This window comes from Sturnira hondurensis, unplaced genomic scaffold, assembly GCF_014824575.4.
Source record: "Sturnira hondurensis isolate 20B ecotype Veracruz unplaced genomic scaffold, ASM1482457v3 Scaffold0017436, whole genome shotgun sequence".
Classification (NCBI taxonomy): domain Eukaryota; kingdom Metazoa; phylum Chordata; class Mammalia; order Chiroptera; family Phyllostomidae; genus Sturnira; species Sturnira hondurensis.
This window is the reverse complement of record NW_028090067.1, coordinates 19,417,243-19,429,301: the sequence shown is the minus strand read 5'-3', so window position 1 is coordinate 19,429,301 and position 12,059 is coordinate 19,417,243. Positions and strand designations below refer to the sequence as shown.

Genomic DNA, 12,059 nt, shown 5'->3' with positions numbered 1-12,059 from the left:
CTTTATTTATTGATTTTATCACCTTTATTTATTGATTTTAGAGAAAGGGAGAGACATTAATTTGTTGTTTCTCTTATTTATGCATTCATTCATTGGTTGATTCTTGTATCTGTCCTGATAGGGGATTGAACCCACAACCTTGGTGTACACGGATGCAACTATACACCAACTGCGCCATCTAACCAACTGCGCCATCTAGCCAGGACACTTTGTATTCTTTCACTTACTAAATCATAGCTGTGAGTATGACTCTACACCAAGTCCTGGGAGTTCTCCTAATAAATCATTGAACCTGGGGGGTAGTCTTGAGGACCCTCAACACTGAGGTTCAGTTACTTACTCCAGGCCTCACTTTGCTAGTAAGTGGCAAAGCTAAGGAAGAAACTCAGACAAGCCATGTCAAAATCTAGTTTTCCCAGAACTGAGATGTCTCCCACATCAAAATTTTATATGAGGTTATTCCTCTACTCAAAACATTTCAGTGAATCTCCATTCTATAATATCCAAACCCCTACTGGACACCACAGCTTTTAGGAGATCCTATAACACAGATTTTAAGTGCAGTAGAAACTGGCCTTCTGGGGGGAAATAATGAGTAAAACATATATAACAGGACAAAGGTTTTAGAGCTTCAGAGGAAAAGGACTAAGCCACACTCATGGCCGGTGGAGAGGCACCTGAGGACTGCATGCTTAAAGCCATCCCAGTCATGTGAGACCAAAAAACAGACACATAAAAAGCCTTTCTGTTAGCATACAAAGGAGTTTCTAGATATTAATCTCTATCTTGTCCTCTTCTATATAGGAAAAGACATCTATTTTTTTAAGATGCTACTAATGTAAGGCAAACCACTATTTAAAGAAAAAGAGCTGTAATGAAACTGACACACCATTAATGATAAAATGTCTCCCAACTTCAGAGCTGATAAAATGTGGCGGGTGGGGGGGAGGAAATGTGTCTTACAAAAATGGTGTTTAACCATTAAACAATGATTCTTGATTTAAAATGTACAGTCCTTATAAGTCCTATTAAGAAAAAACACTCTAACCCTACATGTTCATCATAAACAAAATTAATTATAAAATCATTTTTAAAATCCTCACCCAAGGATATGTTTTTAAATTAATTTTAGAGCGAGGAAAGGAGAGAAAGAGAAACATTGATCAGTTGCCCCAGTATGTGCCCCAACCGAGGATCTAACTCATTACATAGGTATGTGATCTGACCAGGGCTCAAACCCAGAACCTTTTGGTGTACAGGATGCCATTCCAACCAACTGAGCCACCTGGCCAGGGCTAAAAATCTATCATTAAAAAAATCCTAATAACTTACCATGACCTATCAGGACTTGCATAACTTCCCCTGCTTGCTCTCTAGCCTAATGTTGGGCCACTTCACCTCCCATCCATCCCACCCCACTGGCCTCCAAATGTTTCTAGATCACATCAAGCATTTCCCTTCCTGTGGCTTTTACTTGCTGCTCCCCCAACCTGAAATGCTTTTCGGCCCGCTCTTCTTATCACTAGCTTGCTCACTTGCTTAGTTACTTTATTTTCATCTCTGTTAAGATACAATTGATCACTGGCTCATGTTAATTCAAGTGTCAGCTAAAATGTCAACCCTTCAGAGAGGCCCTGCCTGACCACTCAACTTGTAGGTGGCATTTTCTGCTATTGTCTCATCCCTCTTTCTTACAACACTTATCACAGTCTACAGTTACTTTATTTGTTCATTTACTTGTTTATTATCTGCTTTTTCCACTAGTTTGTGAATAGACAAGAAACTCATTTATTTACATACCATGATATTCCCAGTGCCTAACACAGTGGCCAACATATCACATTAGTGCTCACTATGTATTTGACTAAATGAATGAATCAACGTTGCAACAGCAGGAACACAAACATTGACAATATGTTCTCAGGGATCTAAATTTTGAGAGAATAAGTTGATTATCAGCCAAAAGCAAGACTAGCCAGCATTAGACTCTGACAAAAGATACTGGAATGGAGGTATAAGGATACATGCCTATCTTATCTTTATTTAAAATTTTGATATTTTGTACATCATGAATTTTTTGCATTGACTTTGATCTTTTGGAATATTGCATTAAAATATTATTTATCTTGATTGCTGAATTTTTTATCACCCTCTTAAAATTTGCACCTAAGTCAAGTGTCTCACTCACCTCACTCCAGTTCCAACCTTGCTGGCTGCTGTAGTAAAATAAAATACCAATCATCCTTGCCCTGGCTGGTGTGGCTCAGTGGACTGAGCACCGGACTATGAAGAAGAGGGTTGCTGGTTAGATTCCCAGTCAGGGCACATGCCTGGGTTGCAGGCCAGGTTCCCCAGTGCAGGGAGTGAGAGGCGAACACACATTGATGTTTCTCTCCCTCACTTTCTCCCTCCCTTCCCCTCAGTATAAAAATAAATACATAAACAATCAATCTTAAAAAAAGAAAGAAAAGAAAATTTAAAAAACAATCATCCAAAGTGGCCTATGGAAGGACAGTCTCTACATACAGACAGAAGATGGGACCTCTAAACCAAAACTCCTGTCTCTACAAAATTCTTGCGCCCCTAGGAAAGTGCTCTCCAATCTGTCCCTGTCTCTGTCATGCTGCCTTGGTGCACTCTAAGGACAGAAGATTTTGTGCCCCTGCTGAGACCAGGGTCACTTGTTCTAACCAGATGTTACCACAAACACACAAACCTTAAAGGCTGAATCAGAGGTCAACAAAGGAGAGAGAAGGGCTTTAAAGGCAAAGCGGAAGAGCATCTGCACAGCTAGACAGGATGCCCCAGCACATGCAGGTCCAGGGAGAGGTTGCATATGGCCAGAGCAGTGGGTTGTGGAGTGGAAGAAACAGGTAAGTAGGACTGAAGAGATAAACAGGGTCCAGAGAAAGAGGGCTCTAGGTACCAGGCGGAGAAGCTTGAGCTGTATCCCTAAAACAACTGCAGTAGCTTTGTTTCTGTTGTGGCATGTATACTTCATTGTCAGGCAGCCCAGATGTGAAGGGGAAGAAGATACAATGTAAGGATTCACAACTGAAAAAACACACACATACTTTCAGTCTTCTAACAGCATGTTGTTTGGCTAGTGAGAAAATACTTTGTAAATCCTAGACAGAAAGAGTAATGGATGAGGACAGGCCTTGTTACTGAACCTAGAGACAAGGAATCACAGGACAAGAACCTTTTTGAGCACCAGCGGCAGTGAGGTCTCCCCTGTTGGCCCCTCACCACCGTCAGTACTTTCCGCCAGTGCTGACTTGTTCATGATCACGGACACAAAGAGATCGTACTTCAGCAGCTGCCTCAGCAAACCTAGAAAACAAAGGGGTTGGGAAGTCAGGCAAGGGGAGAACACCTTAGGTAACTCCTCACGCATTCCCTAGAATCTTCTTTATGTCTCCAAAAGTATTCCTAATCTTTTTATTTTTAATGCTACTGTAAAAGGGACTGTTTTCTTAATTTCTTTTTCAGACAGGTTGTCATTAGTATATGGAAACACAACCGATTTTGTATCCTGAAACTTGACTGAATTCATTTACTGGTTTAAGTTTTTGGTGGAGTTATTAGGGTTTCCTACGTGTAAGAATTATAGTACTACTTTAGATAGCATCACACCCTTTTCTGTGCAGCCTCTGCAACAGCACTGGCCACACTGGATTCTGACTATCCACATCTCCCCTTTGAGCTCCCTCAGAACAGAGCTTGAACTTGATCATATTGATGACCCCAGAGCCCAGCACAGAGGCTAGCCCAGAATGAATGCTCACTGTGTATGGCTAGACTGTTCATAACACAGCTTTTGGCCCAAACTGAAAAGAAACTATCGTCACCCACAAACTATGTGTTTGCCTATAGCTCCTGCCTAAGGAGGCTCAAATAACACACAAAGCCACCTGGACATCACCCTGGAGGCTAGAGGGAGCCACAGATGATTTTCCACATAGGAAACTGACAGGGTGCAAGCTGTGCAGTGTGAAGATTGACTTGGCAGCACCAGGATGTACCAGAATAGGCAGTGAAGACTGGAGGCAGAAAAACTGCTGTCCCAGTTTCTTTCTTCTCCTTCCAAATGCAACATTCTTAAGATGCCATGCCAACTCTACACATCTTCCACAGTCTATGCATGTTATCTCCCAAACCCTAGGCTTGGCGAAGCAGCACACTTTCCCACCATTACAGAACCAGCATCTCAAGTCCTCAAGCAAAACCTCAAACCCTTTGTCTCTGTTTTCTCCGCAGTTTCATGTTTTACCCAAGCAATTGATCTGTAGCTCCTTTGTCTGCGCACCATCCAGCGTAGAAAGGAAGAGAGGGCACAGCTTCTCCCGGAAATGGCCTGAAAGCATCTCAGCTGCCTTTGGTGAAGAGTACAGCTTCCCATAGAGGTAACACACAGAAGCTTGCACCCCCTCATTGGGGTACACTAAACCTCTCAACAGGTGCTCCGTCATGTCACCTGTCCAGAAAACAACCAAGAGGCTGGGGAACCACACAATGTCAACTGCCATGTGAAACTCAAATGCTGTCCTCAGTGGGGTACTAATGGTGATCCCAAATAACCCCCCCACAATAAATGACTTCTGAGCATTTAATCAAAGGGAAAAACTAAAGTTTAGAGAAGTTAGATGATTTACCCTTGGATAAATCCTCTGTGAGATATTTATTTGCATTTTACTGTCAGAAAAGAGTACTTCTAATAATTCAGAATTAATTCTCCCTTCCACCCAAAAGGAAGATTCATACTAGGTACCTAATTAATTTGCCTTAAAATAGTGACTACAAATAGCCAAGACCAGGATCAAGAAGCACTTTTTCCCAACATACAGCACATTTTGCAGATGGGGAAACCAAAGCTTAGAAAAGGAAAGTAATGAAGGTGTAATGGACCACCCAGACGGAAGTGTGATCAAAGCAGGTAAAGGCGAAAGGAAGCTCTTCCTCGGAGGTCACTCACAGTGCTCCATTACAAGCTTGTCTGCCAGAGCTGGGATGGCATCCACCAACTTGCCGAGAAGGGTCACTGTGGCCAGGCTGCCTCGCATGGAGAGCGTGTTACAGAGCTACAGAAAGTGAACATCCTCCACTCTATAAATTAGGGTCGGATAAAGCTCCCACCAAGATTTATTTTGCCCTATCCACCCCAAGCCTGTCTGGTGCATGTCTCCCACCATAATCAGCAGTCAGACTCTTTAGCTAAGTGACTATCTCTCCTATTGGTCTGGGAAGCTCTAGGGGAAAGAGGTTGAATCAGATTCCTCTCAGAGTCCTCAGTACCTAGCTCAGTATGTTTGTTAAACTGAATTAAAAAACAAACTAAAGAATAAATTAGCATATTATGTCTCCTATAGAGCCAGAACCTGGAAAATTTAAGTTGGCAATGTCATAAAGACAAAATTCTGGCTCAGTGTAAAAAAATATTGTTATTATTATTACTATTAGCTACTATATTGGAACACTCTATATGCTGGGTACTTTACAGGGAGAGTCAATAGTATATATTTCACCTTTTCTATGGACTAACTGTAGCACTTTAAGTAAGACTCTTTTTTTTTTAACATTTCTCCTTTTATTTTTTATTTATCTTTAGAGGGTAAGGGAAGGAAAGAGGGAAAGAAATATCAATGTATGGTTGCCTCTCCTGTGTCCCCTGCTGGGAACTGGCCTGCAACCCAGGCATGTGCCCTGACTGGGAATCGAACCGTGATCTTTTGGTTCGAAGGCCTGTGCTCAATCCACTGCGCTACACCAGCCAGGGCTAAGTAAGACTCTTAACTCCACCTGTGGGAGATGATAATAGTACCAATTTAATCAGGGTAGTTGGGAGGACTTAGTGAGATAGTGCATGCAAAGCACCTAAAACAATGTCCAGCACATAAAAAGTGCTCACAGTATTAAGTGCCATCATCACCTTAAGTACTGATATATACAGTTATAAACCAAATCTGATCTATTAACCACATGCAGAATAATAATATGATAATTTCATATAATTTATAATTAAATGTTGTTGTCAATGGTTTTAACATGAACATTTGCCTTCCTTTTGCAAAAAAGTAAAAAATAAAAAGTGATTCTGACCACTCCAAAATCTTAAACACAATGTAAAAGTTGCTGGTTTGACGACAATTGATATCTTCAATTATATTGGAGAAGGCAGGTTAAACATACCCACTCAATGCTTACCTTAAATCATGAAGAAAGCAAATGCCTTCAGTACAAAATACTATATATAATTCAAACCAGATAAAAATACTAAGCCAAGACATAGTGGAATATATTTCCGTGATAAATTCATCAAGGAACTCTGTATTGTATTTAGGAGAACATAGAGAATGGCCATGGGATGATTATGCCAGAAAGATGGGACTTCACCACATGGAGGCAGCATTTGGGAGCTTGAAAGGGGAAGGCAGGAAGCTGCAAAGAGTATGAGAGCAGGAACAGAAGACCCAGGCCCTAGCTCTGGCTCTCCCACTGACCTCAGACAATAAGTCCCTTTTCCTTTAAGATTTTATTTATTAATTTTTAAAGAGAGGGAAGGGAAGGAGAGAAAAAGGGAGAGAAACATTGATCAGCTTTGCCTCTTGCATGTCACTGGACAGAAGACCAAACCCACAACTCAGGCATACACCTGACTGGGAATCAAACCGGAGACCCCTCGCTTTGCGGAACAGCACCCAACCAACTGAGCCACACCAGTCAGGGCTTTTCTCTGGATTTTCATCTCCCATCTATCCAAAGAAGGGTTGGCCCAGCTGTGATGCCCGAGGATCCAGAGGGTACTCAAGAACTCACAGCTACTTACTGACCTCTTTGTGGCACTCGTCCAGCAGGCAGCGAATGGTCTGCTCTAATTGCAGCTGAGTTGTAAGCTGGACAAGGACTGAACAGACACAGTAGCATTACTAGTCAGAAGACAACCCAGAGTTCACCTTTGGTAGCCCTTTTACTCAAAGTCACTTGCTTGTGCTAAGTGGTGCTAGTCCCTTCTGTCTCCCCCATTAAACCGTGCATGCACATCCAAACAAAAAGATTTCTGGCTTCTTCATTTCTTCCATATCAGCAGTTCACAACTAGACTGCACAACAGAACCACCTAGGAAGTTTTTAGAAAAAAATATTCAAGTCCAAGACCAATTTACATCAGAATCTCTAGAGAAAGAAACTAAGCATCTAGATATTTTTTAAGCTCCCCAGGTGAGTCTATTGTGAAGCGAAGGCTGAAACCCACTATTTTTATATTATGTCTACTTTTTTTCCTTCCTCAGAATTCGCTCCTCCATAGGCTAGAAAACAATTATGAGTGAGTTTCTTTGCCAATAATTGCCAACAATATTATCTCTCAACCCCAAACCCACCCTTCTATACACTGATTTGTGATGTTTCTGGTGGTGTTTGGGGAGAAGTGGAGAAGAGGCTGGTTCTGCAAGAGGGGAAAAAGCTGTAAATAAAATTCACCTGCTGAGGGAAGGCTCTGCCACTTTCAGGGTGAAGAAGCATTCTAGGATAACACAGAGACAGGAAGAAAGCAAGAAGCAAACAGGAAACAGTGAGGAAGGAGCAAGTCCTCCTTCTCCCTCTAGTTCGGCAGTCTCCATCTAGAGCCCACCACCTCAGTAAAGTTCTTGGGGGTCTGATGAGCGGGTTCTGCAAGTTATGCCAGGACCAACCAGAGGTGAATGGCTTTAGGATTACAGCCCAACTCAAGAGCGGCCTTGAAGAAAATGGCGATGTCTCCCCTCCCCTGCCAGTAGTCAGAACTTCAAGTGTCAAGTACATACAGATCATGTTAACTCATGATCTGTTAAAGCTGCTAAATGAACGGTCATGGACCCAGCTGCAGCCAAGGAGCACCCTCTCCGCAGAGGTCTGAGTTTCACATATGGCATCCCTCCTCCAAACTTGTAGTTTTAATAATTCCAACCTCTCCCTTTGTTTCCCAAGCCCCAGGAGTGGGAGCTGCTTTAGGAAACCGCTACCTCTGTGAATATTTGGTATTCTCTTTTTGTCTTCAGTTACCTAGCTAATAATTCTTTAAAGTTTTTTTCTGTTCAAATCACTTATGAGGTTTGTTTCCTGACTAGACCCTGACTGACAGTTCTTGCTTTCTGCAAGAATCCTCCCATCCCAGTGCTTTTGTCTTCCTTCTCCTTGAGCCTTTTATAAGCAAGCCTTCCACAGCTAACCACCAACCTATGTGCACTCAACTTCCAACCAACCAATATGAATGCAATAAAATCAGAGTTTTATACATCTTTGTAACAGCACTCAGCAGTTCTTGTTATTTAGCAGTCAACCTCTCCTCCACACAGTAGACTGTTAAAGGGAGGAACCATGTCTTATTCATCTATGTATCCCTAGTGTCCGATATAGTACTTGGCACAGAGTAGGTGCTCAAGAAAGAAATGCAGAATTAATAATTGACAGCTAGTTGAGATTTCTTTATCTGTATCTAAAATAAAACACGCCATCAAGGTTTCAAGTAACCAGAGCTGCAACTGAGGCTAATATCCCCAGCTCTAAGTGCTAAGAGCACACAGTTTCACCTTACCTTCGATACAGAGTTCTGCCACACTCCCATCATCCACACTGCATAACAGCCCTTGGAGCAGAGGGAGGTAAGAGGGGGACAGTTAAAAGAAAAATAAACCCACAGAGGCACACTGTGAAGTCTAAAACTAATAGCAGCTTTAAGCAATGTTCCAGCCACCCTCAGCACCAAACACCTAAATTTTCAATGACCCACTCTGGCTTTAGAAGAATTAAAACAGTCAGGGTAGCGCAGCATAAAAAATGTATGCTCTGGAGTCTATAACAGACCTGGGGTAAAATTCCAGTTCTGCCAGTTGTCAGCTATGACTTCACTGAGCCTCAGGGATCATCCTCTCTCCCTTAAAGTACTGTTGTGGCAGTTAAAAGCCTGAAAAGTCTCTAGCAAAGTGCTCAGTATGAGTTAGCTTCCCTCCTCTCTAAAAGGACTCCTTCCAAAGGACATGATAATTGTACTGAAAGAAGGGACATCTTAAAACATCTCATTTTACACAAGAAGAAACTAAAGCACAAGAAAGGGGAAGTAACTCAATCAGGGCCACAGCCAGGTCAGCAGACTCTAGTCTGGACCTTCTGATCCTGTTCAAAGACCATATAAGACTAGACTCTTTGAAAGATCACACGTTTTCCATATTCATCTTCACACTTTCACTAACCTCTTAGCTGTAATTACCATATAGTGCATCATGTATCTTAGAAAGGTGACCTTTTTTCACCATTATGACAAAACAATTTGCTAATAAGTTAAACTGTTACTTCGCAAAAAGTCTAAACTATCTTTCCAAGACCCCCCAAACCAAATATACATGCTATAGCAAAATTCATGCCAAGTTTCTCTTTTCATCTCACCAAAAAGCATGCTTATGAAGTGGGTACAGACTCTCTGGTCCTGACCCACCAGCTGCATGATCAGGGAGGTGTGCCTCACGAGGACATCTCGGAAGCAGGACAGCACATGCTTCTTGCGTACCAACTTCAGGTAGGTAAAGAAAAATAATCAATAGCAACCAAGTCTCAGCCATCCTGAACCCAAACAATTGTAATTATACATACAGTACATAATACAAATATAAGATGATACTGGAGGGATGATCTAATTCATGGTAAGATCATATTCCCTGAAGGGAATATGAAAAAGGATATCATTTACACACAGGAATCCATATGTTCACACAGAGTTCATACATGTGCTAAGGTTCTTGATACTCTACATTTACATACCACTTCACTGTTCAGAAATCACTCTTCTGTCTACTTGATTATTTAAGCCTAACAAGGTGGCGAAGCAAGCAGAAACAAGTATCACTGTAGCCATTTTGGAGATAAGAAAACTGAGGTTCAGAAGCTTTCCCAAGGACCCAAATCTCAGTCTCCAAACAGATGCTGTCAAAGGTCAGAGCTCTTTCCACTTCAACAGCCCAGGAGTGTGATACTGGGGGACCCTTCATGAACCTTAGAGGTAGATGAAGAAAATGCATCTTTCCATTCAATGTAAATATAAATCTCCACACTCATTTCACCTCCCTGAACAGGGAACTGGGTAGTAGTTGTGCAAAGTGCTCAAGATAGTCGCAAAAGTTGGGTCAAAAAACGGGTGTGCACAGAGGATAGAACAGGAACATGGGTACAACTGACTATAGCACCCCTTTCCTGGTGAGAGGTGAAGCTAAGCAAAGTGTGTTCAGTAAAAGAAGTTGCATCTCCTATTGCCTCTAACCTGTGCTCCTGCAAATCTGTTTTCCTTCATCACTTCCTCCTACTTAGTACATTAAGCCAGTGAGCTAAATGAGTCACTCAAAAAAATTTCAATGACTCTCCTTCACCTGAACTGATCTCAACCTAGTTTTCCGATCTCAGCTTTCCTTCAAACACTAATAACTCCCCAAAATCATCCTTGCTGATACCCACCTCCTAGGATAAAAATCCCCCATCTCTTCTGTTCCAAATCTCACCCATCTTCTCAAGCCCAATTCAAATGCTTCCTCCTCTAAAAACCCTTCCTAACTTCCCTCCTAACTCACACAGCACCTGACCAGCTAAGTCCATCCCAATAAGGCGTTCTCTGATTTCGCCCCCTACCTCGCCGTCTTACTCACCTCTGCACCCTCTGACTCACTGTCAGCCTCGGGACGCCTGGCCTCAGTGCTATCTCAGACATTATCAACTCGCTCAGCAATTCTCAGTGGGGCCCTGAGAATGCCCAGAATCCTTTCAGGGCAACCATGAGGTCCAATCATTTTCATAGAATACTAAGGCGCTATTTGCCTTTTTCACTCTCATTCTTTCACAAGTGTACAGTGAAGCTTTTCAAGTGTTACGTGACACGTGATAACATTAAATGCATATATAAAAATCCAGCTGTCTCCTATTACGCCAAACATTAAAGAGACCTGCAAAAATGTGAAACAAAGCCAGTCTTCTCATTATCTCTTGTTTGGGAAAGTATAGTTATTTTTACTTTTTAAATTTGGGCCTGCTGCCTTCCCCCTCTGCCTCACTGGTGCCTGGCTGTCCCTTCCACCCGGCGTTCCCGCCGTCACAGGGACCCAGGCGACCCTCCCTGCCCCACTGCCACTCTCAGACGCGTGGAGGACACGAGGCGCCCCAGCGCGCATGCGCCCGGCCCGCAGGGCGAGCAGGCGGCTTTTAAAATGGAGTCGAACTAAGGCAAGCTCTGGCGAGAGGGTCGGGCAGCCGGGCAGCCGGACAGCTCCCTAGAGAGAGGAGGGGAAGGGGAGGCGGGAGGGTGAGCCTGGGGGTGTTGCGGGTGCCGCTGGGGCCCCAGCCTGACGGAGCACAGGGACAGCTCGAGGCTCAGAGCCTGCGGCAGGGTGGGTATGCGAAGGGCTGCGGGAGGGTGGCCTGGGGCTGAGGTGGCGGCGAAAGAACGCGCCGCCGGCCAGGGGCAGGCCTGCTTACTGGGTGGGTTAACCAGGCCGGCGGGGCCCGTTCGGGGACCTTGGTCTGCCAGGGGCGGCCCTGTTTGGTAACGGAATGCGGGTGCAGGGGGGACGGAGGGGCTGGGGGTGGGGGGCCAGCTCGCACCGACACGCCGGGCTCCGGCAGCAGCTCCAGCACGCAGGCCAGGCAAAGGCGTGGGGACACGGGCAGCAGCCAGCACGGGTCGTGCCGGGGATGGGCCCTCTCAAAGAGCAACGCCGCCTCTTCGTCCCTCCCGGACCGGGAAGGGCCCGCCGCAGCCTCCCTCACAGCCATCTGGCTGCTCGCACACTATGGCGACAGCGCGTTTTCCCGCGCAACTTGTGCGCAAGCGCACTTGAAAGAGCCCAGCACGGGCCTTGGCCGTATACTGCGCCTGCGCAAAGAGCTGGAGCGTGTCCAACTGAACCCAAAGGTTTGCTACAAGCGTCTGCAATCTACATCGCATGGAAAGTTGAAAAGCATTTATAAAGAATCTGTCATTAGCCTGAAAAAAGGAAGCAATCTATTTTAAAATTAAATGAATGATTTCAGGGATTTTTATCTAAA

At 43.9% G+C, this 12,059-nt stretch overlaps 1 protein-coding gene across 1 annotated transcript in view; it reads right to left on the bottom strand.

The window, feature by feature from the left end:
• MEI1 (meiotic double-stranded break formation protein 1) overlaps positions 1 to 11,786 on the bottom strand; it is a 63,886-nt gene extending 52,100 nt beyond the window's left edge. The window contains exons 1-7 of the mRNA XM_037068003.1: positions 11,616 to 11,786; positions 9,420 to 9,543; positions 8,572 to 8,622; positions 6,831 to 6,904; positions 4,976 to 5,081; positions 4,274 to 4,477; positions 3,203 to 3,333 (exon numbers count right to left, since the gene is read on the bottom strand). Of these exons, the coding sequence (XP_036923898.1) occupies positions 3,203 to 3,333; positions 4,274 to 4,477; positions 4,976 to 5,081; positions 6,831 to 6,904; positions 8,572 to 8,622; positions 9,420 to 9,543; positions 11,616 to 11,786 (861 nt within the window). The remainder of the gene's footprint in view (positions 1 to 3,202; positions 3,334 to 4,273; positions 4,478 to 4,975; positions 5,082 to 6,830; positions 6,905 to 8,571; positions 8,623 to 9,419; positions 9,544 to 11,615) is intronic.
• Positions 11,787 to 12,059: the final 273 nt, after the last annotated feature.